Source organism: Anolis carolinensis, chromosome 6, assembly GCF_035594765.1.
Source record: "Anolis carolinensis isolate JA03-04 chromosome 6, rAnoCar3.1.pri, whole genome shotgun sequence".
Classification (NCBI taxonomy): Eukaryota; Metazoa; Chordata; class Lepidosauria; order Squamata; family Dactyloidae; genus Anolis; species Anolis carolinensis.
This window is the reverse complement of record NC_085846.1, coordinates 119,193,244-119,220,577: the sequence shown is the minus strand read 5'-3', so window position 1 is coordinate 119,220,577 and position 27,334 is coordinate 119,193,244. Positions and strand designations below refer to the sequence as shown.

Genomic DNA, 27,334 nt, shown 5'->3' with positions numbered 1-27,334 from the left:
AGGGGCAAAGCCTCTCGAGGAATGGATTGGGGGCCCTTCCAAGCCTGCGAGGCTCACATTCAAGGAAGACTCACCTGTAAGAGTGAGCTTTTCTGTGAGATGCAGTGCATCGTCTTGTCCAGGATGTGGTCTGGGCTCCTGGAGTCAAAGGAGAAGCAAGCCAAGCAGATCTGTCTCCTCTAGAGAAAGAAAGAAAGAAAGAAAGAAGGAAAGAAAAAAAGAAAGAAAGAAAGAAAGAAAGAAAGAAAGAAAGAAAGAAAGAAAGAAAGAAAGAAGGAAGAAATGAGGGAAGGAATAATATTAATAATAAATAATAATAATGTAATTGTCTTTTACATAATGTTGTGAGCTGCTTTGGGTCCCGTTTATGGAGAAAAGCGGGATATAAATAAAGAATTATTTTATTTTATTATGACACAGCAAACAAGATAGATATGCTGGGTTTCGTATCACAAAATCACAAGTCGAACACTTGCCAAGTGTCTAGGACTGTGTGATGTATTCTCGGATGATGTGCACAGATCCCAGTCGGGTGGCCTTTTGCAGTTGGCAGATCGTGATTTTGTCAATGCCTATTGTTTCCAAATGCCGGCTGAGATCTTTTGGCACGGCACCCAGTGTGCCCATCACCACCGGGACCACCTGCACTGGTTTCTGCCAGAGTCTTTGAAGTTCAATCTTGAGGTCCTGAGAGCGGCTGAGTTTTTCCTGTTGTTTTTCGCCAATGCGACTGTCACCTGGGATGGCAACATCAATGATCCAAACCTTTTTCCTTTCCACAACTGTGTTGTTATTATTATTGACTGTGACTTTGTGTCAATAATAATAATAATAATTCTTTATTTATATCACACTTTTCTCCCTAAAAGGGACCCAAAGCAGCTCACAACATTATATAAAAGACAATACAAAACAATGTACATATGTAAAACAATAACCTATAAAACAAATCAGAAATAAATAAACATATTTTAAAACATTTGTCTAGTACAGTTATTTACAAGTGACTCAACAAGACACATAGTAAAGTTAGCACAACTCAATAAAAGTTAGCCTTCTATGATTCTCAGATTCCTGTCATTACAGCTAAGTGTCTTCATCAAAAGCTTGTGCAAAACAAGAATGTCTTTAGCTGCTTTTCAAAAGATGTCGGGCTATTTTAACCTTCTCGGGGAGGGAGTTCCAAAGAGTTGGAGCATCCACCAAGAAGGCCCTCTCTCTCATTGCTACCAACCGCATTTGTGATGGTGGTGGCAACAAGAGGCGGGTCTTGCTAGAAGATCTTAACATTTGGGCAAGTAACTCTGAGGAGATGAGGTCAGATAGAGTCATGATCTCTGTAAGTAGGACCTGAACAATGTAGGGCTTTAAAGGTCAAGACCAGCACCTTGAATCAGGCTCGGAAAGGAATTGGCAGCCAGTGCAGGTGCTTTAGCAGGGGGTGGTACACTTCCTGGGTCCAGTACCTGTTAATAACCTGGCTGCAGATGTCTGTACTAATTGAAGTTTCCGGGCACTCTTCAAGGGCAGCCCCACGTAGAGCCTGTTACAGTAGTCTAAATGGGATGTAACCAAGGCATGGAACGCCATGGCCAAGTCCGGCTTCTCAAAGTAGTCTTAGTTGTGCAAAGGCCCACCTGGACCTCCAGGCTTAGTGATGGGTCCAAGAGGACCCCCAGACTAAGGACCTGTGTCTGCAGGGGGAGTGTGACCCCTTTTATCCAGCAGAGGTTGCCACCCTATACCCTGATCTGCCTTCCAACTGACCAGGAGGACCTCCGTCTTGTCTGGATTCAATTTCAAGTCGTCTCCATCAAGTCCACAACAACTGATAGGCACCGGTTCAGGGTCTGGGCTGCTTCCTTGGCTTTTGGTGGAAATGAGGAGTAGAATTGGATGTCAGCTGCGTACAGATGGCACCGAACTCCAAAACTCCTGATGATCTCTCCCAGCGGCTTCATGTAGATGTTAGACAACAAGGGGGGCAGAACGGAACCCTGCGAGACCCCACAAGACAACAGTTGTGAGGCTGAGCAGGCGTCCCCCAACACCAACGTCTGGGTACGATCTTCCAGGAAGAAAAAAAAAAGTGCCTCCAAGTTCCAGCCCAGCCAGGTGACCCAGAAGGATACCATGGTCACCTGGCTGGACCATGAGAGGTCCAAGAGAGCCAACAGGAACACACTCCCCCTGTCCAGCTCCCTACGTAACTAAGTAAGTAAATAAGAAAAAAGGAAAGAGGGAAGGAACCGATAAGAGAAATGTGACTGCTTTCCAAAGAGGCACCCAGAGGTCATCCAAACTGGCCAGGGGTAGATCACCATGTTGTGTTGGTTCTTCTAGAGCAGGGGTCCCCAAACTAAGGCCCGGGGGCCGGATGCGGCCCTCCAAGGTAATTTACCTGGCCCCCACCCTCATTTATAATATAATATTTTTATATCAGTTTTAATAATATAATATATTGTATATACTGTATATATATGTATATATTGTATATATACATATAATATTGAAAAGAATATTATCATTTTATGCAATATAATACTAACAATAATACCATATAATAATATTAATTATATTTTATATATTACATACAATATTACAGTATAGTGGTATATTGTGTTATGCTAATAATATAATATATTGTATGTACATACAGCTGCTCTGAGTTCCCTCTGGGGTGAGAAGGGTGGGATATAAATGTAGTAAATAAATGTAATAAATGAATAAATAAATAATTTTGGACTTAGGCTCGCCCAAAGTCTGAAATGATTTGAAGACACACAACAACAACATCAACAACAACAACAACAACAACCCTAATTAACCTGACTATCTCATTGGCCAGAAGCAGGCCCACACTTCCTATTGAAATCCTGATAGGTTTATATTGGTTAAAATTATTTTCATTTTTAAATATTGTATTGTTTTTCATTGTTATTGCTGTTTTGCACTACAAATAAGATATGTGCAGTGTGCATAGGAATTTGTTCGGTTCCCCCCCCCCCCCCCCCCCGCCCAAAAAAAATGATAATTTGGCACCTCAACAGTCTGAAGGATTGTGGACCGGCCCTCTGCTTTAAAAGTTTGAGGACCCCTGTTCTAGAGGATGCAGAAGAGTCCAAAATATATGTTTCTGAAATCTAGTTATGTTTGGTCCATTTGTCTCTTTGGAGCTATATACTGTTGGTTCACCAAAACTGATGAGATGGGTTTCCTGCCATGAATGGCAGTCAGGATATTCAACCCATAAACAAAATCCACATTACTCTCCACTCTACCGATAATTTGGGTAAACAGGGATAACACAAAATATAGGTGGGATATTGACACCGTGAAGGAACCTCAAGTCTTCAAGCTCTTTAAAGGATCTATGCTGATTGACAGTGTGCTTCTGGTCTGAATCAAGCTTTGGACTTTGATGTATGAAGGAGCATCTCTCCATACATACAGCTGTTTGAGATCTGCTAGTATAAAACTGAGATCTGCTCCATGTCCCACTCAGAATATCAAAAGAACTCCCTCCTGACTTTGATGTATTCTTAGAAGAACATAAACAGAGAAAGATAAGAGCTTTGTAGAGGGCAACACAACATCTGTAAGAAGGAGATACTTGGCAGCTGTTATCTCACCCCTCCTGGTTTGACCGGGCAGTTTTGTGCCCTCCGCTGCTTCCTGCAGTGAGTCTGTGCGAGTTCAACTTCCAGGTGGATGTAGGTCCCGGTTGAAGACTCCTACGAGCAAACAAGACCCGGGTTAGAGCATAAGAAATCCAGAGTCATTGAAACCAAGCTTAGGAAAGTGTCTAGTTTGGACCACAAGTCCCAGGAGACCATACTGCAGGATTGGGGGATTTAGAACTTCCAAGAACATTACGATTCCAGGTAGAGCAAACTTGGATGCTCCAGATGTTTTGGATTCCAACTCCCACCATTCCTAACAGCCTCAGGCCCTTTCCTTTTCCCCCTCGGCCGCTTAAGCGGCCGAGGGGGAAAAGGAAGGGGCCTGAGGCTGTTAGGAATGGTGGGAGTTGGAGTCCAAAACATCTGGAGGGAAGGCCAAAGTTTGCCCATGCCTGATGTAGGAAAACAATTAATGCCATATAGTATTTTAACCTAAGTGGAAGTACTAAGAGTGTTGAGGACACTCTAGAATACTATGAGGCCCACCATGAAATGCAGCGAGTCTTGATATTTTCGGATGCAGAAAAAGCATTTGACAACCTACAATGGCCGTTCATGCTGACAGTCTTGGAGAATTTCATCAGTTCTGGACTAAATTTTTAGGGAAGCATTAATAAGATCTATGACAAACAAAGTGCTCAAATCTTGATCAACGGAGATCCAAGATCATGTAAAAGGAAAGGGCCTGAGGCTGTTAGGAATGGTGGGAGTTGGAGTCCAAAACATCTGGAGGGAAGGCCAAAGTTTGCCCATGCCTGATGTAGGAAAACAATTAATGCCAAATAGTATTTTGACCTAAGTGGAAGTACTAAGAATGTTGAGGACACTCTAGAATACTATGAGGCCCACCATGAAATGCAGCGACTCTTGATGTTTTCGGATGCAGAGAAAGCATTTGACAACCTGCAATGGCCGTTCATGTTGACAGTCTTGGAGAATTTCATCAATTCTGGCCTAAATCTTTAGGGAAGCATTAATAAGATCTATGACAAACAAAGTGCTCAAATCTTGATCAACAGAGATCAAAGATCATGTAAAAGGAAAGGGCCTGAGGTTGTTAGGAATGGTGGGAGTTGGAGTCTAAAACATCTGGAGGGAAGGCCAAAGTTTGCCCATCCCTGATGTAGGAAAACAATTAATGCCAAATAGTATTTTGACCTAAGTGGAAGTACTAAGAGTGTTGAGGACACTCTAGAATACTATGAGGCCCACCATGAAATGCAGCGACTCTTGATGTTTTCGGATGCAGAGAAAGCATTTGACAACCTACAATGGCCGTTCATGTTGACAGTCTTGGAGAATTTCATCAATTCTGGACTAAATTTTTAGGGATGCATTAATAAGATCTATGACACACAAAGTGCTCAAATCTTGATCAACGGAAATCAAAGATCATGTAAAAGGAAAGGGCCTGAGGCTGTTAGGAATGGTGGGAGTTGGAGTCCAAAATATCTGGAGGACCCAAGTTTGACCATGCCTGGAGTCCAATCCTATTCCAGAGCTGCTGGAGACACCACAGGTCCTCCAAGTCTCAACTTCTTTCCTTCCTATTCCAAGTAGATCATACCCTGAACATGAGTCTACTACAGAGTGATGTTGGTCTTCTTCTGCTGCATCTCAGGAAACCTCGTCCCAAAACACTCCCAACTAATGGAAGACACACTTCCTTCCTCGAGATAGGCTTTGTTCCTTTTGGGAAGCCCCCTGCCCTCCCTTCAGACCCCTCTCCACTTTTACCATGGTTCTCCCTCACCTCCTTGGCGACTTCAGTGACGGCTTGCTCCTGGAACACCGACTGCACAAAGCTCCGGCCGTGGAAGTACTCCAGGACATTGTCCAGCGCCCGTTGCTGGACAGGGGAGTGGTTAGCCCCGGCCAGAGCCAGGAGACCCCCGCATAAGGCCAGCAGCCACTTCATCCTCCCAAGCAGATGTTTCCCTGAGTCCTTGTTGTGTGTGGACTTCCCTCTGTCGTTGTTGATCTTGGTCGGTGATTAACTTGGGACGTCGGGGTGGATTCCTGTTGACGGTTGTTATCTGGTTATCGATTCTGTGTCCAGCAGATGAAAGAGAGGGACGAGCAAAGGACGGCTGGTGTTGTCTTCTAGACAGACGTCCAGCGACCGTTAGACGGGAGAGGCGTCTCCTGGCCGTCAATGTGGCCACCGCCTGACCACCCGAGTCCTGGATGTCTCTCAAGCCACAAAAGAGACAGATTTTGGAAGGAAAAAACAGGAACTTTCCTAAATTATTATTTGCTCAGAGGAAGGAGTCACGTGGTGCTGACAAGGCACAGAGCCAGTCGGTCTTACGAAACATTTCCTTTTGGGATGTTTTTCATCCAGCGCTCGCATGTTGTGATTGTGCCATATCGTGCATGTTTCTAATTAGTGGTCGATGCTTAAGAGGCCCAGCAGAGATTGTATTATCTTTTAACGAGCCAACAACTGAATGAGAAACTGCTGGTGACTTTCTACCGCTGTGCTATAGAAACTGTTCTAACCTATTGCATCTGCGTATGATTTGCTAATTGCAGTTTTTTTTTTCGTGTCAGGAGCGACTTGAGAAACTGCAAGTCGTGTCTGGTGTGAGAGAATTGACCGTCTGCAAGGACGTTGCCCAGGGGACACCTGAATGTCCAATCCTTGTGGGAGGCTTCTCTCATGTCCCCACATGGGGAGCTGGAGCTGACAGGGGGAGCTCCTCCACACTCTCCCCGGGTTGAATTTGAACAAGCAACCTTCAGCAACCCAATCTTCAAGTCATCAGTCCTGCCGGCACAAGGGTTTAAACCACTGCACCACTGGGGAAAAATATCCGCACCGTGGCAGATAGGAAGCCGCTCCTTCCCAGAGAATGATTGGTTGCCTTCTGCCCTGTTTGGAAGAATTGTCTAATTCCCGCTGCCTTAAGAAAGCTGGAAATATTCTTAGGGATCCATTTCACCCTGTGTAGTCTTCTTTGAATTGTTACCATCTGGCAACCGGAATAGGATGTTAAAAACAAGAACGAATAGGCTGAGAGCTTTCATCCTAAAGCTGTGACTATGTTGATCTCTGCGGTTTCATACCGATGTGGCATTAGGGGTTGTGCAATTGCAATTAGAATGTGGAAGGATGGGTGTGTGTGTCAACTCACAATGTAAGAGCTGACATAGAACACTTCCCAACTGTCTCGCTTAGCCCCTGCCCTCTCACCTTTTCAGCTGCTCTTGAAATATCTTGATTGATCTGTCCTCCTCCTGCTTTTCCTTCATCCTCTCCACAAAAGTCAACATTGACACTGAAATACAGCACTGCCTGAGCTCTGCGAGTGCAGCATTCTTCCGAATGAAGTAGAGAGTATTTGAGGATTGGGACAGTGGGTAAGATGGTGTCTTCTAGGCACACTTCATGATGTTCCCTTTGCACTAATTCTTTTCAGTGGGACTTTTGTAATGCTTTATCAAATCAGGAAACAGCCAATAACCGTATTTTCAGAGAAACAGTTCCAAAACACATGATTTCAAGGTTGCCAAATGAGGGGAGGTGAGAACAAATGGCTTCACAGTTGTCAAAGGCTCTGGTGTGGATGCAGCTGGAGTCCAGAAGAAGCCAAGAACAAGAGAATGAGACACAAAGAAGATGATCTTCAAGAGAAGCAAAGCTCATAGACTTTCTCTGCAACTGTGTGGAACATGCTGTGGGCCTCCTTTGGCTCTGTTGACATTGGAGGTTCCCACCTTCACCGTCTGACCTTCAGCTTCTTCTTTTCAGGAATGGAGTCACTCGCTGCTTTTGAACTGCAAAGCAAGCAGAGTTCCCACCAGAACAGTGAAAACAAACAAACCCCTTCAGAGTGTTAAACATTTCCCAGCAAGGCCTCTCCTCTAGTGACCTTCCTGGTCAAGTGTTGGCTGATTGATTCCGTTTCCTTCCACCTGTTTTGCAGGGATGTCCAGATCAGTGACCAGCCGCCAGAGAAGGGCAGATGTATCTGGTGGTCAATTCAGCCAAAGTGGTATTGTTGCCAAAATCTGTGGTCTCCGAAAAGGCTGAGACTTTCCTGAGTTTATTAGAGCCTGGTGGGAAGTGCCAATTAAAGTGATTTGCAGCCAAATGAAGAAGATCCGCACCAGATTGAAGGCAAACAGAAATGGAAGGCCAAAAACAGACCTTTTAATACGGTAGTTTCTCATTCAATTGCATGGCCCTATTCAAAGGATCCCTCCCTTGCACCCGATTGGTACAGGGGTGGCTGTTACTGCCTGGAGGCCGCCAATCAGCTGGTGGAATTGAAACAGAGCAATTTAAACTGGCTGCAGAGAGTGAGATCCGGACCATGGATAGCGGAACTCCAGAGCACGGATACTGAGTCCCATTAAGTGGATGGCCAGTACCGGCAGCGGGCCGCCTATGGATAAGTGTGCCTGGCAAGAAGAAAAAGCTAAATCCAATTTTCCCCCATTAAGAAATCTCACCAAGTTGAAGAAGCCACCAAGTTATTTATTTAAGTCAGCTGAAGTGATGCTAGCTCACAGTAATCTGCCACAATAAGCTAAGATACCATATGTTGCAAAACAGACATTTTTATACAGTTTACTCCTTTGAATTTCCCGCTCCCGCCCGGCTGGAACTAAGCTCTGATGACGTCAGGGAAGATTCCCTGCAGAGGCGGGACAGCGGCACTCGCTGACTAATGGGTGACGTTCCCCGCTCCTAATGCAGAATCCGGCTTTCCAATGGCAGACAAAGGGCAGGAGAGTCCGGGAGACAAAGGAAGGATAATGGGTCTTGAGTGGATTATCGGGTCCCAGCCAAGAGACAAACAAGGTCCCGTGGGTTTTATTGTCAAGATAATCGCAATATGAGTCCTCAACACATGGGTCCAGTGAGTCCAAAAGCAGAAATATTGTCTCTGTAGATAGGATTAAGTGGACTGTTCCTGTGAAAGGGGAAATGTCATTGTTGGAGACAGGGCATGACTCCTGGTATACTGGATGGTCATGCCATGTGATGAATGGTAGTCATGTCCAAGTAGCTGCACAAAGGACAGGCAGCTCATTCCCGGGATCCTGTTGTCCACTGCACAGCTGGAGCTATGGGACCAGTAGAGATGGACTGGCCCAACGTGTCTGGTGGGGATGAGGGAGAGGGCCTTCTCTGAGGTGGCCCCCCAGCTCTGGAACTTGCTCCCCAGAGAGATTAGGCAAGCCCACACCCTGATAGCATTTAGGAAGAGCCTAAAAACTTGCCTCTTACAACAGGCCTTCGGAGATTGAATTCCCCATCCCCATGATAGTCCTTGTATCTGCGGCCATTTCCTCATCTAGTGCACTTTATCTTGCCCTACCAGTTTGTTTACAATCACACGGTCCACCTCACCCCAAGCTGCTCTCCCATTCAGCTTGGATAAGTAAGACTCTACTGTAATACAATATATTGTATGTATTATTTATTTACAGCATTTATATTCCGCCCTTCTCACCCCGAAGGGGACTCAGGGCGGATCACATTACACATATTAGGCAAGCATTCAATGCCTTTTAACACAGGACAAAGACAAACAACAACATAGCTCCGAGCGGGCCTCGCACTTATGACCTCCCGGTCAGTGATTCATTGCAGTTAATTGCACTGGCTTTGCTCTCCCGTCTGCGCCACAGCCCCGGGCCGTATATGTACTGTACATATAACTTGTAAGCCGCCCTGAATCCCCTTCGGGGTGAGAAGGGCGGGATATAAATGTCGCAAATAAATAAAAATACAGTCGAGTCTCACCTATCCAACATAAACGGGCCAGCAGAACGTTGGATAAGCGAATATGTTGGATAATAAGGAGGGATCAAGGAAAAGTCTATTAAACATCAAATTAGTTTATGATTTTACAAGTTAAGCACCAAAACATCATGTTATACAACAAATTTGACAGAAAAGGTAGTTCAGTACGCAGTAATGCTACGTAGTAATTACTGTATTTACGAATTTAGAACCAAAATATCACGATGTTTTGAAAACATTGACTACAAAAATGTGTTGGATAATCCAGAACGTTGGATAAGCGAATGTTGGATAAGTGAGACTCTACTGTAATACAATATAAAAATGCACTACTATAACTGCTCGGGTGCCAGAGCTAAGAGGGAGCCATGAAGACAGTTCCATCTTGTCTTTTTACATCAGTTAGAGGCCCCTATCCGCAATAACATGCAATGCTAGTTTTATATCTGGAGCAGAATGAAGAAGGCGGGGCCGGGAAGACATCTTTCCACCATGTCTCCTGTATCAATTTAATGATATAATGATATATAATAATATTATACTATACTAATATTATAATACATTGTATATACATGTAATATTAATAATAATATTATGATGTAATCCAATGTAATAATAATTATAATTCACTATTATAATTGTATATTTATATTACATGCAATATTACTAATAATATTGCGATATAGTTGTATAATATAATATATTGTATGTATATATACTTGTAAACCGCCCTGAGTCCCCTTCGGGGTGAGAAAGAAGGGCGGTATATAAATGTCGCAAATAAATAAATAAATATTACATGTAATATTACTAATAATATTGCAATGTAGTGATATAGTACAATATGGTATAATATATATATATAATGCTAATATTGTGCTATGCCAATAATACAATATACAGTAGAGTCTCACTTATCCAACACTTGCTTATCCAACGTTCTGGATTATCCAACGCATTTTTGTAGTCAATGTTTTCAATGCATTGTGATATTTTGCTGCTAAATTCGTAAATACAGTAATTATTACATAGCATTAATATGTAATGAACTACTTTTTCTATCAAATTTGTTGTTAAACATTATGTTTTGGTGTTTAATTTGTCAAATCATAACCTATTTTGATGTTTAATAGGCTTTTTTCTTAATCTCTCCTTATAATCCGACATATTCGCTTATCCAACGTTCTGCCGGCCCGTTTATCTTGGATAAGTGAGACTCTAATAATTCTAATAATATTGCAATGTAGTGATATAGTACAATATAGTGAGATATATATATATATATAATATATATATAATGCTAATATTGTGCTATGCCAATCATACAATATATTGTACAGTAGAGTCTCACTTATCCAACATAAACGGGCCGGCAGAACGTTGGATAAGCGAATATGTTGGATAATAAGGAGAGATCAAGGAGAAGCCTATTAAACATCAAATTAGGTTATGATTTTACAAATTAAGCACCAAAACATCATGTTATACAACAAGTCTGGCAGAAAAAGTAGTTCAATACACAGTAATGCTACGTAGTAATTACTGTATTTATGAATTTTGCACCAAAATATCATGATATATTGAAAACATTGACTACAAAAATGCGTTGGATAATCCAGAGGCTTAGATAAGTGAGGCTTGGATAAGTGAGACTCTACTGTATGTACTGTACATATAACTTGTAAGCCGCCCTGAGTCCCCTTCGGGGTGAGAAGGGCGGGATATAAATGCAGTAAATAATAATAAATAATAATAATAAATAAATGTTTCTGATCCATAGACACCTGCTGTTGAACCTGGGACTTTCTACCTGGCTCTCTTCTGAGGGTGAGGCCTAGCAAGCGGCCACAGCCTTTATCGCGAGAGTCGCGCACGGCGCGGGATTTGGGGGCAAAATGGCGCCGGGGAGGTCCAGAAAACTCCATTTCCCATGATACCCTTTTCCCAGAGGCGGCCAATCCGGGGAGAGCGAGGCAGGCGGATGCGGAAAGCAGGCCCTTCCGTTTCCGGTTCCTCCATCCGGGTCCTTGCCTGTTATTTCGGAGGAAGAAAAGCCAAGGGAGGAGGCGCTGGCCCCGCCCTTCCCTCCCTGCTTCCTTCCGCGTCGTGACGTCACGGCGTGAGGTCACGGGGCCCTGGCGGTGACGACGCGGAGGAGGATGCGGCGGTGACGCGGCCTGGCCTGGCCTGGCGCGGGACCGTCCCGCGGGTTGCTATGGCGACGCGGCCTGCCCACGGGTCAGGGGGTCACCGCGCGGCCTGGTGAGCGGGGCTCGGGCTCGGGACGGAGGGAGGGCAGGAGCAGGCCTTTGGGGGCCCGCCTTGGGACCCCCTCCAGGCGCCCAAAAAAGAGTGCCTTCCCGGGCTCCCACCGCTTTCGTGTGGTTTCTAATTCTCATTCGCTTCTCGCCATCTCTGTCTTTAACTCCATCTCAATGTTTATATGTGTTGTCGAAGGCTTCCATGGCCGGAATCACTAGGTTGCTGTGAGTTCTCCGGGCTGCCTGGCCAATATATTCCGGTAGCATTCTCACCTGACGTTTCGCCTGCATCTGTGGCTAAGGGCATCTTCAGAAGTTCGGTTAGAACTACATTATATAATAATTATAATTATAATAACGATATAAAAACGGCTGTGGAACTCCCTCCCCAGTGACATTCGGCAGGCCCCCATCCCTTTTGGGGTTCAGAAAAAAACTGAAGACCGGGCTATGTACGCAGGCATTTGAAGAATAAGCATGTGTTGGCTTCGACACGGTCTGAATTACGGCTCTTGCATAAGATCTGGTACATAAGGAAGGGCATGGGCACTTTGCATTGTTTTTAAACTTTATATATTGTATTTTATGACTGTTTTAACTGTTTTAACGTTTTAGTTCATTGTATATCAGTGTAACGGCATCAATTGCCACTTGTAAGCCGCCCTGAGTCCCCCCGGGTGAGAAGGGCGGGGTATAAATGATTGAAATAAATAAATAAATTATTATTTATTTATTTGCTACATTTATATGCCGCCCTTCTCACCCCGAAGGGGACTCAGAGCAGCTTACAAATTAAATTTACATGCAATATTATATTATTAGCATAGTACAATAAAAGGTAAAGGTAAAGGTTTCCCCTGACGTTAAGTCCAGTCGTGTCCGACTCTGGGGGTTGGTGCTCATCTCCATTTCTAAGCCGAAGAGCCGGCGTTGTCCGTAGACACCTCCAAGGTCATGTGGCCAGCATGACTGCATGGAGCACTGTTACCTTCCCGCCGGAGCAGTACCTATTGTTCTACTCACATTTGCATGTTTTCGAACTGCTAGGTTGGCAGGAGCTGGGGCTAACAGCGGGTGCTCATTCCACTTCCAGGATTTGAACCTGGGACCTTTTGGTCTGCAAGTTCAGCAGCTCAGCGCTTTAACACACTGCGCCACCACCATGAGCCCAGCATAGTACAATACTGGTAATAAATTACTATATTGTACTGTATCTATATATTATAATGTTATTAGTAATATTACATGTAAAATATAATATATAATTAATATTATTATATTGTATTGTCAGTATTATATTGTATTACAATATAATATTATGAATATTATATGTATATACAATATGTTATAATTATTATATATTGTTGTAAATTATATTGTGTGTGTGTATATATATATATACACACATATATATGTGTGTGTGTGTGTGTGTGTGTGTGTATATATATATACACACACACACACATATATATTAAACTAGCATAGCATGTTATTGCGGGGAGGGGCCTTGAGCTGATGTAAAGAGACAAGATGAAACTCTCTTCATGGCTCCCTTTTATTTCTACCCCGCCACCATCTTCTTGAAGAGACTCGGGGCGGCTAACAAAATACACCAAAGTGCTGCATATAGACCAGTGGTTCACAACCTTTTAAATTCCCAACCAGGGCCCACTTCGACCAGGGCCCACTCTCTAACATTAGTACCAAAAGGGTTACGAATCAGTTTTTGGTCAACTTTAGATCCAGTTTGGTTATTTAGGGTGCTGATTCAGGACATTGCATTGGATAGACCATATCAGCTCTAGTTTCTGATACAGAACATATGCCATCCAGTAGTTGTCATCTGCTCACCCACAGATAACCATTTGTAATCATCTAGAGCTGATGTGGTCTATTCAATGCAATGGTCAGCTCTGTGGAAAGGAGTAGAAATAAAATTAATACAATATAAATAAAATATAAAATAAAGAGGAAGGAGCTTCGCAGACCAGATTTTTGTTCTTGTGACCCACAGGTTGAGAACCACTGATATAGGCAATACATAAATGTAAATCAGTAAAACCATAAAAATTACAATCTTGGATATACATAAGTACAATATAAATATTACAATTCATAAAATATAGTCATAGCTGTGAATAAAAACAAGTTGTTTCCAATTGACACAGCCCAGTGCCGATGTGACACCAACAGTAAGTCCTCGGACTAATCCTAAAAATCTATGTATAGATGTAAATGGGTCTTAAGTGTAAGAGGGGAAAGTATGCAAGAAAATAATAACAACAACCTATTATGGAGGGACAGGCCCCTTGCCTTTCCTCCTGAGCAAAATGTCTCTCTGGTGGAACAGGACGCTGGATTCTTGCCCAAGAAGAACCCACAAGGAGGTAGTTTTTCTGAACCACCAGACTGAAAACACCCAATACTTTAATGGACTTAGCAGATTTGAAAGCAGAGCCAAAATTCACAAAATGAATGAATTTAAGCAGGGAGAAATGTAGGATGCTGCACTTTGGCAGAAAAAAACCAAATACGCAGATTCAGGATAGGTGACATTTGTCTTGGAAACAGTCAGCCAGAAAGGGATCTAGGCGTCTTGGTGGACCGCAAGTTGAGGATGAGAAAACAGTGTGATGCGGCAGCTAAAAACACCAGTGCGATTCTAGGCGGCATCAATAGGCGTCTAGTGTCCAGATCAAGGGAAGTCATAGTGCCATTCTCTTCTGCTTTGGTCAGAATTTCTCACCTGGAATAAGAGCCCTGTGTCCATTTCTGGGCAGACCAACTCAAGAAGGAGATGGACAAGAAAGGAGGCATTCAAAGAAGGGCAACCCAAAAAGTCAAAACTCTGGAAAGAATGCATCTCTTTGAGGAGCAGCTTAGGGAGCTGGAGTTGTTTCTCTTGGAGAAGAGAAGCTTTTATGTGTTGCTGAGTAGAAGTGCACGACTTGAAAATTATTATTTTGCCTTCTCTGTGATTTGTTTTGGTTTTGATGGATAATGCTCGAGATGTAGGTGTGGAAGAGCCATATGTGTGGCGTGGTTTTCACATATGTTTAATATTTATGTTACAGATTTTAAATTGCATTTTTAATGTTGGAAGCTAGTTTGTATCTCAATTGAAATAAAAGGAGGATATAATGATGATGGTGGCAGCAATACAATAGCCATGAGCTGGGCATCGTTTGGTGCCAGTCTGCATGGTTTCCATTAATGGCATTTTCTTTGTCTGCCTCAGAAGACAAGGCCAGGATGATATAAGGGAGATCTGGACCTTACAGATGTAGACGTTGGCCTACTTCTCAGGCAGCCCATTGTGTCCAGTGGGTCTTACTCCTAAATAAAGGGACATAACATTGTAGTGAAAAGGGCAGCCCACCATATCCATGGATTCTGCATAGAGAATGGAGAATCCAACACAGCACAATGGTCCTTAGGTAGAAAATTCAAAATCCACATTGGCCGCAATCAGATTGACATTTAGTTGGAGGGAAATCCTGTGCCCGTTGTGGCTCACTTCCTGGGCATTTTGCTGAAGATTTCAGCTTCAAATGGCCTCAGTCCCTTATGGGCCATTATAGGGGCCAGTTCAGGGAAGTAATTCCAGATCTCTGTCACTTGCATCACAGCCAACTAAAGAGCCGTTCTCTTCCACTCGGCCAGTTGGTCACGCTGAAAAGTTTGTCCATTGCGGAGGAAGAGACACGGGAAACCCCATGGCATTGAAAAGCATTGCCCCTCGAGGACTGGGTTGGATCGAGGGTGGAATGGAAACCAGCTGGATGGCAGAGATCAGGAGAGGGTTTTGCAGCCTCTGAGGACACCCTCATGTGAGCTGCTCCTAAAAATGGCCTCTTGTGGCTTTTGGATTTTGCAGCGTAGCTTGCTGTTGGGTATGTTTGGGGTGCTGCATTGAGAGAACCTGTGAAGTGAAAGCTGGAACCCTTTCCCCCCACTATTGCCTTCTGTGGTGCCTCTGACTTCTTTTAGAGTTCACCGTCTTGGAGAAAGTGAAGCGCTTGAGGTCAACTGAGCATAAATAGTTGACAAAATGTCTGAAACTAGAAACATGTTGTACTCATTATATTTAAAAAACTGGTTGAGTTTTGAGCACGTTCATTTGAAAGAACTTTTCCCAAGTGGGATACGGCTTGGGTGGAATTTAGTCTTTAGCGGATGGTGAAAGAAAGCGGGAATCCATGTTGCTTCTTGGTTATGAGAAGATAAAGCCTGGGGCCGTTTGCCTGCTAGGAAAACTGGAAGTGCCAGTGAATAGAAAGAATGTAAAAGATAAATGCTGATAATAACCAGGAAACACATGTTGATAGCTATTTATTTGTTTATGACATTTGGTTATTGCCTCTCAACAGGGCCCTTCAGGCAATGCAGTTTTTAAAGCATTACATATTTGTTTGTTTATTTATTTATTTACAGTATTTATATTCTGCCCTTCTCACCCCGAAGGGGACTCAGGGCGGATCACATTACATGAATTAATAGATGAATTTAAACTTTTAAAACATGAGAAAAATGCCTCTTTAAAAATAGACTGGTACCCCAGTCTTTGGGGCCAAAGGTCAAGCAAGATCGTAGTCATAGCTGCCCAGCAGAAACTTAAAATGATGGAGCCATCCTGGCCTCCTTTGAAGGCCATTGCAGAGAATGCTGTTCATCTGGTTGCAGATGCCCACTTTGCTGGCCAGTGACTTCTCAGTGTAGCCCAGGCAGACATCCAGTTAGGAATTGTGGGTGTTTTGGGAAGTCCAAAACACCCAGAGGGCCATAGTTTGCCCATGCCTGGTCTAGCTGCAGCAATTCACTCTGTGACTGAATATATTTTAAGTTTGTGTGCAGCCTTAGATACTGGACTAATTTTACTGTTTGGGGTTTGGAGTATTCCCTTGAGGGCCCTGTTTTCTTGGATGTCCCTCTGTGCCTACTGCTAAGCAGGCAATCCCAGCACCTCTTTGGGGAATGGCTTCCAATGTCAAGATGTTCCTTGTAACGTTCAGTCAGAATCTGTCCTTCTGTCACTTCAAAATATGAGGCCTGGTCCTCTTTTCTGTGGCAACCCTTGAGGATTATAAAGAGGGCAATCCCTTCATCAAGCTGAATATGACCAACCTTTTAGTTTGTTTCTTCTCTCTCCATGCCTCTTCTCATCCTTGTTGCCTGCCGGTATAGTAAAATGAAGCGTCCATATCTGAACGCAAGACGCTAGACAAGGCTTGATCAAGTGCAGAATTATGGGAGACGATTGCTTCTCTTGGCTTGGAAAGGACAGTTCTATTGATGTAGTCTAAAATAGCCTTTTTCCTTTGTTTTCATGTTCTCCTCAGTTGTTTGGCCTCAGCTCAGAGACTGGAGTGTTGGCTTAAGGAGCGCAGCCCATGTTCTGATCCCTCCTGAGGCTCTTGAGTTACTTTGGTCCCCCTTGGGCACTGCACGTCTTCTCAGTCTAAACTACCTCACCCCACAAGCTCTTCTTTAAGGGCTGGAAAATACCTTATTTATTACAAAAAAAGGAATGGACCTCAACCATCAGGTTGCTGGGTTCTGCACTGAGGACCTCAACTGTGTTTATTCCACCGCTTCCTCCCACATCGCCCTGAATAGATGTTATCCCACCCTGTGGTTGAAGGCTGGAATCCAAAGGAGAAACACTGGCGCTGGGAAAGACTTGCAGGAGTCTCTTGTTCGGTCCCTTCAAGGGAAGAAGTGTTTGCAAGGGCTGAGAATGGCCTGGATGTATCAGAATATAAAAAGAGCCTCAGGGTATGTTTCACTCTGCTTGTGCATGCGCAGCCAGCCAAATAAATGGCCACAGATTGTGCATCAAGGAAATGGTTATCCCTTGCCCAGATAGTCATAAGGCCAAGTCGCCATGGACAGTTTCCTTTTCTGGCTCCTCTGAAATTTCGCTTCCTCTCTGAAAGATATCTGAGTGCATGGCTCACATCTTGTGGCTGCAAAGTCCTTCAGTTAATTGTGCACTGACAAAAAGGGCAGAGGGGAGACTATGTTCTTCTGTTTCATCCTAAAGCCTCCCTATCCCAGGGTTTTCTTGGCAAGGGGCTGGGTGACTTGCACAATGCCTCCCAGTGGGTTGGCATGTCTGAGTGATCTCCAAAGCTATAGTGCAGTGCTCAGGCTACTACTAAATGCTCCCTCTCTAGTGTCATATAAAAAACTCAAATGTAATAAAGTGATGTTGAGAGAAAACCGATATGTCAAAAGTTCATCAAGATCCACCACTTTGAGGGGCCACTGAGTTGGGGAAGGCTGGTCCTGTGGGAACAGGAAGCAGGAAAGAGAGACTTGGCTCCCTCTCTGCTCTTCATTTGGGCCGAGAGAAGGCCTCTGGGGTCAACTCTGCCTTCCCTGCCCTCCTCTGTATGGGATGACCCTGTGGACCGGAGGTGGGAGAGGGGGCCCTGTGGGCATCCCAGGGGCCCCACTTGGCTTGCTTTCAGGACTCCCAGGCGCTCACAGCTTTGTTTTCTTTCTTTGTCACTTGATGCAGGAGCTTTCAGAAGGTGCAGCCCAAGTAAGCAGAAGAAGGAGATCTCAACACACATAAGACAAATCCTGTTGGTCTTCCAGCTGCTGAGGCGAAACATGATTTGCCCACCCTGGAGAACTGCCCCGGGAAATGCCGGCAGGAGGGGTTGCCCAGGTAGGGCCAGTGGGCGAGGGGTGCTTGCCTCCCTCTGTGTTCCTTGCATGCTTGATTCAATTTCCTGTTTCTACTTCCACATGGCCGTTTGTGAGGGCTATCAGTGTCAGGTGGAAAGGCTTGACCTGCAGAGCCGGTCAGTGTCTCTCAAAGAGATGCCTGGGCATTTTGTCCCATTTGCATTGCAACCCTGAGAACTGGTGTTCAGCTGTGAAGGGGAAGTGAGGGCTCTTCCTTGTACCTTTGTGTTGTGCTTTGTCTGCTCTTTTCCTTTCTGGGAAGTGCAAAATGTAAAGCGCATACGGCTAAGATAAAACAGCCTCTCCGAGTGGGGCAGAGAAGGACATCCCTGATAGGAGTGCTGCTGCTGCCAGTCAGAGAGAACAGCGCAAAGGCCAGTTCTTAGCCCATGGTGGGTTCCTGGTTACACCACATAAAGCCCTGCTTTGTCCTCACAGGTGACCTTTGAGCCTCCCCTGGTCTGCATCCTCCTGAAGGAGGAGGAGGAGCTCACGGAGAACCCGCACGGCGCACCTGGAGGTGGGGATGGAGAACTACGAGCTGGTCACTTCTCTGGGTAAGAAGAGACACCCTCAGGCTTTGTCCTGCGGGTGCTTAGTTAGTGGGAGCATGCTGCAGGACACATCTTTATCATCCCCTGTGTATTGAATCTAGGAAAGACCCCTTGTCTATACTTCCAAGGAAGACACTGAGGCTGAATAATGATAGGACAACCCAGTGGAGAGATGGGTGATTTAATCTGGGGTTCCATGTGCTCTACAGCCTTTTGGAAATGGATGGAGCTTCCTTGTGAACTCCTAAGCGGTACCTTTCCTTCATGATATAAGAACACAGGGCAGCAAAACAAACAAACAAAAAACCATGAGAATTTTGGAACAAATCTAGAGACCCTGGAGCAAGTCTCTCCTTGATACAGGTAAATAGAAGACTAGTGTTACAATGAAATGTGAAACAGCATTAAAAGCCTGACACAAAAAAATAGACTAGATAGCCCATAAGGCCTCTTCCAACTCTATTATTCTATGATTCTATGAAGTCACTATTAACCTAGCCTTGCTGGTTTATATATAGCAGGCCTTGGACAATGATAACCAATTACTAGTGAGTTGATCTAAGAAGAGGGGTCCCTTCAAATATCCTGACCCTATACTGTCGGGGGGGGGGGGGAGCCTCACAGACTTCTGGATTATGTTTGTGTACAATGAGCCAAAAAACCCCTCAAGACAGGGCTGCTTACTTATCTGTGATACCTGTCCAAGTAATGTCTGGAAATGGCAGAGTGAGGAGGGGGTGTCTCTTCTCTGTCGGCTTCTGAAAAGCAACCCGTGCCTGGTGTCCTCCTGTCTTAGGCTACCCGGTTCTCAAACCTGACCTCCTGTCTCGGATTGAGCGCGCAGGAGAGCAGTGTGTCGGTGACCAACTGGACTCCAGCCGAGGGATTCCAACAGATCCCTGCCCAGGTATGCCACCAAGCTCCAACTCTTTGGGTTCAAAGGCCACATGGTGTCCTCCCCGGCGTCCCTGCTCACAACTGAAGCAACTGCTGAGCTCAGTGGGAAGTAACGGCTGGTTCTTTGCCCTCTGCCACAGGCTACCGTTTTTTCAAGCCTGAGAGTTTGTCGTGGATCGAGCGGTGGGAAGAGCTTGGCGTCACAGACCGGCAGAAGCTGGAGGAAGGCAAGCTGTGCACCGGATCCTGTCAAGGTGAGGGATGGAGGCCGAGGGCGTCGCTCTTCCGGGGAGTCTGTCATAGAAATCGCTCTAGTCAGTCATGGAAACCAGGGTTTGTGTCTTGTCCGGTCCTGAAGGATTTCACACTTGACAAGCTATGGACCCTCAGGTTTCCTCTTCCCTGTCTCAAGGATGCTGGTGCATTATGGTGCAAGTCTGCTCTCTACTTCCTCTGAAGAGCAGGAACCATAAGGAGCTTGTCTCAATGGTCATATGCTAATCTGTAAGTGAAGGGGACAAATAACTTCCCAGTGCTTCTTTGACTGCATTACTGAGGATTGACTTGAGATTAGAATCCTCCATGCTTGACCACCAAACCATTATCCAAGTTCCTGCTCAATATATTTTAAGCCCCATCTCTGGTGTAGCTTTACTTCACAGCACCTTCTTCCCTGAATGTGAATCAAAGCTTTTAAAATCCCAACCTCTTTTTTTAATATTTCAAACATGGCCATACAGCCCAGAAAACTCTCAACACCCAGTCTAATTTTCCCTTACATAAGTCTGTAACCAAAATTATTTATATTCAGTTTCAGTTCTGTCCAGTAAAGGGGCAGTATTCCGTTGACATAACAGAAAGCAATTGCTTTGATTCCAGGAAAATGTGGGGAAACTGGAGGCCACCTGCCACCGCTGAGGCCCCCTTTTACAACCCCTAAACTCCCCAGGAGACCCACAGAAATATGGCTGCTTAGGGCCTCTTTGTACAGCACTCCCCCCCTTTCCCTGCTGACCTGCTGAAAAAGGTGAACATTCACAATGTCTTGCCCAAAATCCTGAATTGCTGTGTCCTTTGGGGAAGAGAGAGCAGAGCATGGTCTCTGGCCCCATCTCAGTTTTCCAGCCTCTGATGTGGAGAGGCCTCCTCTTCTGACAACATCTTTCTTCTCCTCATTTCAGGAGCAGTAGCAGCAGCCGCCCGCGGCAAGGCCATCAAGGAAGAGGAGGGCGGCCAGAAGGGCTTTGTGGCCAGCTTGGAGCGCTACCAGCTCTTCCCCGACAGCTCCCGGGCCGGGCTCTTCCTGGCACCCAACAGCGCCCAGCTGCGGAACCAGCCCCGGGTCAAGAAGGAGGAGGCCGCCTCCTGTGAGCCCAGCCTCTGTGGGCCCGGGCGCCCCTCCCAGGGCCTGGGCTCGGGCCCCTTCGCCTGCGTGGTCTGCGGCAAGTGCTTCCGGCAGAAGCAGGGCCTGATCACGCATGGGCGCATCCACACTGGCGAGAAGCCCTACCCGTGCCTGGAGTGCGGGAAGCGCTTCCGCCAGCGCCCCAACCTGCTGACCCACCAGCGGGTGCACACGGGCGAGCGCCCCTTCCCCTGCCTGCGCTGCGGGAAGCGCTTCAGCCAGAAGGCCAACCTGGCGGCTCACCAGCGCACCCACGCGGTGCAGGAGGGGCTCATCGCCCCGGAGCCCAAGGTGTCGGTCCCCCGAGGCAGCCGCCAGACGGAGAAGCCCTTCCCGTGCAACGTCTGCGGGAAAAGCTTCAGCCAGCGGCCCAACCTCATCACCCACCAGCGCATCCACACCGGGGAGAAGCCCTTCGCCTGCACCGAGTGCGGGAAGCGCTTCAACCAGCGGGCCAACCTCATCACCCACCGCCGCATCCACTCGGGCGAGCGCCCCTTCCCCTGCGCCACCTGCGGCCGGCGCTTCAGCCAGAAGGGCAACCTCGCCGCCCACCAGCGCACCCACTCCCAGCAGCGGCCCCACGCCTGCTCCTGCTGCCCCAAGCGCTTCAAGGGCGAGTCTGCCCTGCGGGCCCACCAGAGAACCCACCGGCAGGTCTTGGGCACCGACCCCCTGACAGGGGCCCTCTTGGCCGTCCCCAGCCTTCAGCAGCAGCAGCAACAACAACAACAACAGCAGCAGCAGCAGCAACAACAACAACAGCAGCAACAGCAACAAGCTGCCTTGGCTGGTGATGCCTCTACCGCTGCACAGCGGGCTACGCCAGCTCCCCGCCCAGATCTCCCCAGCGACCCCACTCCGGGCATCCACCGGGCCCCTCACGGGGGGCAGAGCCTCCCCACTGACCCTCCCCAGCCTGGTGGCCCCCACACCGCAGGCCCAGCCGGGCTCCTCCAGGGAGTGGCGGCCCCCAGTCCCGATCAGGGGCCCAAGCTCAGCGCCTCCCTGGCCGTGATGGATCCCCACGTGGAGATGCTGCACTGCCAGCGCCGGCTGAGCCTGCCCGCGCTGCCCACCTCCAGCGCCCATTCCGTGGTGCCCATGGGGCAGCCCCAGCCGATCACTTCAAAGCCCAAGGGGATGGCCGGCCCCCGGCTCTCCACGGTGGACGGGCCGCCCAGCGAGATGCTCCACTGCCTCTGCCACGCCAGCAGGGCCTCCCTGGTCATTCCTCACCCACCGCACCTGGGGCAGCTCCAGGCGGGCGGCAGGGACGCCCCCGGCCGGGCTTGGCTGGGCATCCCCTGCCCGGCTCGCACCCTACAGCTCCCGCAGGGGGGGCAGGGCCATCCGGTGGCCCCCAACCCAAGACTGTGCTCCATCCCGGACTCCCTGCGGTAGCTCCCCAAGAGAGGACGGGCACTGTGCAAGTGCAGCTGTGGGGCCACCCACCCTTCCCAACCTTCCTGGCATCACAGGGGGCTCGGCCGTGGGGCTCATGCATGTACCGTGGACAGGGAAGCCCTCTGCCTCCCCACGCCCCGCTTGGGACACATACCTATGGGCCCCCTCTGATCTTCCTCATCTAACGTAGGACTCACGTGGCCGATGGGCAACAGCAGAGGTGCCCGGTGTGGAGCAGGCGCCGCCCCACAGAAGCTTGCACAGGTTGAATATATTGTGCCAAGTATATTTCATCATCCCAACTCCGCCCCATCTCTCCTGTCCCTTCCCCAAGAACCCACAGGACCCTTTCACTCCATTGTGTGCCCAGGTCCCGATTTCATCATGCAAGGAAGCCCAGAACTTGGGAGCTTCTTCGGCCTCCCACTTTGAAATCCTGTCCCTCCAAGACCCTCTGTTTCCTTGAGGAGAAAGATGACTTTGGGGCCCTTTGGCCTTTCAGCGTGCCTGCCACACTCTGAGCAACATGGGAAACCACGTCTGGACACGTATGTTATGACAGCTGCAGGAGGCTTCTTGCCAGTGCCCATTGTAAAGGTGGCACTCTCTGGAAACTGTCAGTTGGCACCCAAACCGCTTGATGTTCAAATGGACAGGAGCAACGGCCCCAAGCATCTTCTGTGTTGCATGAGCATTTGGGTACTTGAAAGACCCCTTTTCTGACAGACCCTGGCTCCTTTTCCTCATGGATCCATGCAAAAAGTGGATGGAAATGGCCCGCTATAGGGGAAACGTGCAGTTTGGGACCGAACCACAACGGCTCTGTTTTGGATGTGGAACTCTAGTTCTAGAGGAAAGGAAAGCGGGGAGAGTGACACAGAAAATAGGGTGAACTAGTGTCAAGGTATAAACGGCACAAACCCCCCCCCCCCCCCATAAATCCCATCGGAATCCTCCTTGAGCTCCATGGGAGGCAAAGAAGACTCCAAAGAGGGAAAGTATGAGGAAGGCCTACCATATTGATTCTACCTTTGTATCACTTTGGGAGGGGGCTTAAAGGAAAAGAGAGGTGGGGATGGTGTTGGGGGATAACGCTCTCATGCTTCAAAAGCAACAGAGTTCCTGGAGGATTTGTTTGTGGGCAGGTGAGGGATAGAAGAAGCAAACCTTCCTCCAGTTGTCAAGGACAACCGAACCCCCTCCCTTCCCTTTCTTAGCCCGATGTGACCATCCTGCCAGCTCTGGGCCAAGGCCAAGCTATGGGCAGTGCAAGGGCTTCCCTCCTGAACCCGCTTCCTCTCCGAGGCCTGGTTCTGCAAGTGGCCTCCAAGTGTCTTGGAAGGTGAGGGAGAGAAGCATTGACCAAAGAGGAGGAGGATGGGCAGAGGGGACCGGGAAGCCATGGCCAGAGGTGGATGGGAGTGGGAGAGGTGGGCGGGCAGGAGACGCAGCAGAAGCACTTTACAGAAGATTCCTTCCCCCGTTGTAAGCAATGAGCCCCCGGCCCCTCTCCAGCCCTGCCAATCCAATGACCTGGCTGCCTTGCTTCCCCGGTCTCAGCCCCAGGGGCTCATGACGGTCTCTGTAGCCCCGTTCCTTCCCTGTGATGGAGGGGCTCCCAAAGCAGCACCTTTCGGGTGAGGGGTCTGCCCTCCCTGCTCAGAGGGGCCTTCCGGTGCAGGGGGAGTCCGTGCCTTAAGTGCCCAGTTCTACAAGGAGTGGGGCAGGAGGGGCTCGCTTTGTGGGGGGAGAATCTAGGGCTGGACATGCACAGGTTCGGTGGGTCTAGTTGGTGAGTCGGGGGCCTTTGGAGAAGGGGACCAACACGTTATGGGCCCAACACATTTCAAGTTGTCTTTCTTAAGCCCAACACAGACTCTGCTGGGAGAACCCTAGCCTGAGGTAGTTATCCTGCACCAGAGGAGAAGGGCATGATATTCTCCAGTATGAAGATTCCTCTCAAGAAAATGCAAGAGAGAGGGGGTTCCCTGGGGTCCTCCACATTCTAAAGTGCCATGAAGTGGACTTGCAGGGGAATCTTGCAGAGGAAAGGCCAGGAGATCCACGTTGTCCTGAGTTAGAGCCATTGTAGGAACGGCCATCCATTCAGCATACAGTACAGGGGGGCGAGGATCTGACTGTCTGCTGGTGCAGCTCGCTTTCCCATAGGACTGTGTGCAGGAGAGTTGAGGAGGAGGCGGGAGGAAGGAGACGGAATAGGTAGTTTCCTGAGAGCTTCTTTGGTGTGGAAAAGGGGAAATCTACTTTTGGTGGAAGGAGGCTCCAGCCCAGCCCCTGTGTATATGTGGGAGAGGGGGCTACGGTCATTCTGTGATGTTTGCCAATGTTGCCCTCACGCTCACTTGCCCCTTTTCTGCATTTCAAGGCGGGGTATGTGTGTTGGTGTTGATGAGGCCAGGACCTATCCACCGCTACAGCAGGCCTCTAAGGTGACTGCATTGCCTGGAAGGAAGGAACATTTGCTTCCCAGGGGAAAGGATTCCTTCTTCCCTTCCTTCCTGTTTGTCATGCGCTCCTAGGACTTCTGTGGGAGAAGGAAAGGGTGGTTGGTGCCGCCTTGGCCAACGCCAGTCTTCAGTGTCCTGAGGAAGTCCGCTCTGGTCACCCCTTTCTAACCTGAGTCGGACGCCCCGGAGCAGACGGAGGGAGGGAGTCCTGTCCTTGCAGTAACTGGACGAGGCAGCTGCCTCAGTGCCTTGGTTCCCTCTGAGCTGATGTGGATCTTCCTTTGGGAGAAGAAAGCCCTTCCCTGCCGAGGGGGACGATGGGCGTCCGCCTCGCAGCGTACCTTGCTTGCCCCTGCTTGCTTGCGTTGTCCCCGTGGAGCTCGCTCCCCTGTAAGTAGCTTCCCAAAGTGCACTTGCTCTTTCGCTTGTAGCCCAGCTTTCTTGAGGGGTGACAATTGGGGTGGGGTGGGGTGACAGTCCTGCCAGGGTTGGGCTTCCTGGGCTCCATCAAGCCTTACGGATATCACCTCTTGACCGGAAACCGAAAGCTTGAGTTGGCCTCAGAGGCCTAAGGAGCTCTGAATCTGCTGTTACATTCAGTGGCATCTGGTTCTGACCAGCATTACATGAATCTGGACCAGTTGATCCAGGAAGAGAAAACTCAGTCCCTCCTCACAAAGCTAAGCCAGTTGGTAGCCACTTTGGCGTCTGTGGCCAAGGCCGTCTGGATTTCAAGGCTGACGTCAGAATTGGCTTTCCCGTTCCAGTTGCAGCTGACCATTGCTCTTTTGGGTGAAAATGTTAAAAGATTAAATATACCGTACATACCCATGTATAAGTGGAGGGCAGGTTTGGGGCTCAAAAATTATGGTTTTTCTGTGACCTGTGTATAAGTCGAGGGCCTTTCTTCAGAGGGGGGAAAGCACCATTGCCAGTTTCCACTTTTCTGCCCAAACATTCACAAAGGGCAGAAAGTGGAACCTTGGCAGAGAGAGTAAAATGGGCAGATACTTCTTGGAGGTTCTTCAGGTGCAGACTAAGCTCTTGCCTTTCAGGACTCGACTCCAAGAAGAGGATGGCTCCTTTTCTGATAAGAGTTAAGATACAGTTCTTGAATTGTCCTGTGGATGAATCCACCCAGGTCTTTGGGATTTATTTTTTGACTAAAATTCCTAGACTTATACATGGGTATATGGGGTACATTTTCTTCCAGAAGAATACTGAATACTGAAGAATTCTCTGTATTCTTCAGTAACTTAGACAAGGCTGAGAACGGAGGGAGCCATCAAGGTTCCTGCTGTATTTTGTGGAGGCAGGTGTGTGTTGGTGCAAGTACGCAGTCTACACACGGAGGGAGAGGCTCATTGTGGCACTTGATGCCTCCTTGCCCCCACCATTCCCAAAAACGTCCAGGTGGCTGGGAAACAGACATATGTCTACAGAGTTCTGCTTTTGTAGATCAGGAATGTAATACAACTGTGATTGATAGGCTTTTCTCTTTGGCCACACAGAATCACAATGGGATTTGTGGGCATCACAGACACAGCCCAGCACTGATCAGCTGGGAAGGTGCTTGCAATCTGGGTGCAATAGTGATGATTCCCTGACATGGCCTCTGCACATTGGGTTCATTCAGCCAAATTTCTGTATTAATTTGCCTGAGCCTTTGGGGTGCCCGTGAGAGGAGGTGCCTGCAAGAGTGGCCCTTGCAGCGTCCTGTGCTATGACAACGAACCATCCTTGAGTAACCCATTGTGTTCTGAAACGATCTTTCAGTCTTCCCGATGCACCTGCTGCCAACCCGGTTCCATTGGAGCCACTCACTCTGCGAGACTTTCATTTGGACGAAGGGGGTTTCAGGAAACTTCTGCCAAGAGAGGATTGCACCAGGTGCAGTCTGACACCCACCAAAACACACCTGCGAGGCTTTGAAGGAACGTGGCTCCTGCGGGTGGCCAGGTGAGACATGGACCCGCCATCTGCCATTTTGGGGTGGCCTCTTTCCTAGGAAGCTGCCCACCTGCCCTTGTGCCTGCCGCCCCCCCTTCTGCCCTTTCCCCCCGAGCCGCTCCTCAAGAGACATCCGTAGCTTCATCCCATTAACCAGACTGGCCCCTTAGGGCTATTCCAGATGTATTATTATAATGATTATGTTTTATTATTTTCTGAGCTATGTTTGTTTGCAATAAAGGCTTTCTTACAGTT

The 27,334-nt window shown here is 47.7% G+C and overlaps 2 protein-coding genes across 4 annotated transcripts in view; one reads left to right on the top strand and one right to left on the bottom strand.

Moving 5' to 3' along the window:
• The window catches only part of rarres2 (retinoic acid receptor responder 2), a 13,110-nt gene extending 1,729 nt beyond the window's left edge, over nt 1-11,381 (bottom strand). The window contains exons 1-3 of one of the 2 annotated variants that reach the window (XM_062983714.1): nt 11,226-11,381; nt 3,633-3,734; nt 75-179 (exon numbers count right to left, since the gene is read on the bottom strand). In XM_062983714.1, coding sequence (XP_062839784.1) covers nt 75-179; nt 3,633-3,734; nt 11,226-11,366 — 348 coding nt within the window. In that variant the 5' untranslated portion in view covers nt 11,367-11,381. Of the gene's footprint in view, nt 1-74; nt 180-3,632; nt 3,735-5,436; nt 6,739-11,225 lie in introns of those variants that run through there. The other variant, XM_008122995.3, reaches the window with a different exon arrangement.
• On the top strand, nt 11,324-27,334 carry LOC103281440 (zinc finger protein 25). Of its 2 annotated transcripts, none has more exons than XM_008122994.3 (6): nt 11,324-11,703; nt 18,226-18,378; nt 18,837-18,955; nt 19,749-19,859; nt 19,990-20,103; nt 21,031-27,334. In XM_008122994.3, the coding sequence occupies exons 3-6, from the start codon at nt 18,925-18,927 to the stop codon at nt 22,656-22,658; spliced, it is 1,884 nt and encodes a 627-aa protein (XP_008121201.2). In that variant the 5' UTR covers nt 11,324-11,703; nt 18,226-18,378; nt 18,837-18,924; the 3' UTR covers nt 22,659-27,334. The 2 variants fall into 2 exon arrangements, with proteins under 2 accessions (XP_008121201.2, XP_062839771.1); XM_062983701.1 differs by lacking the exon at nt 11,324-11,703 and adding an exon at nt 16,472-17,477.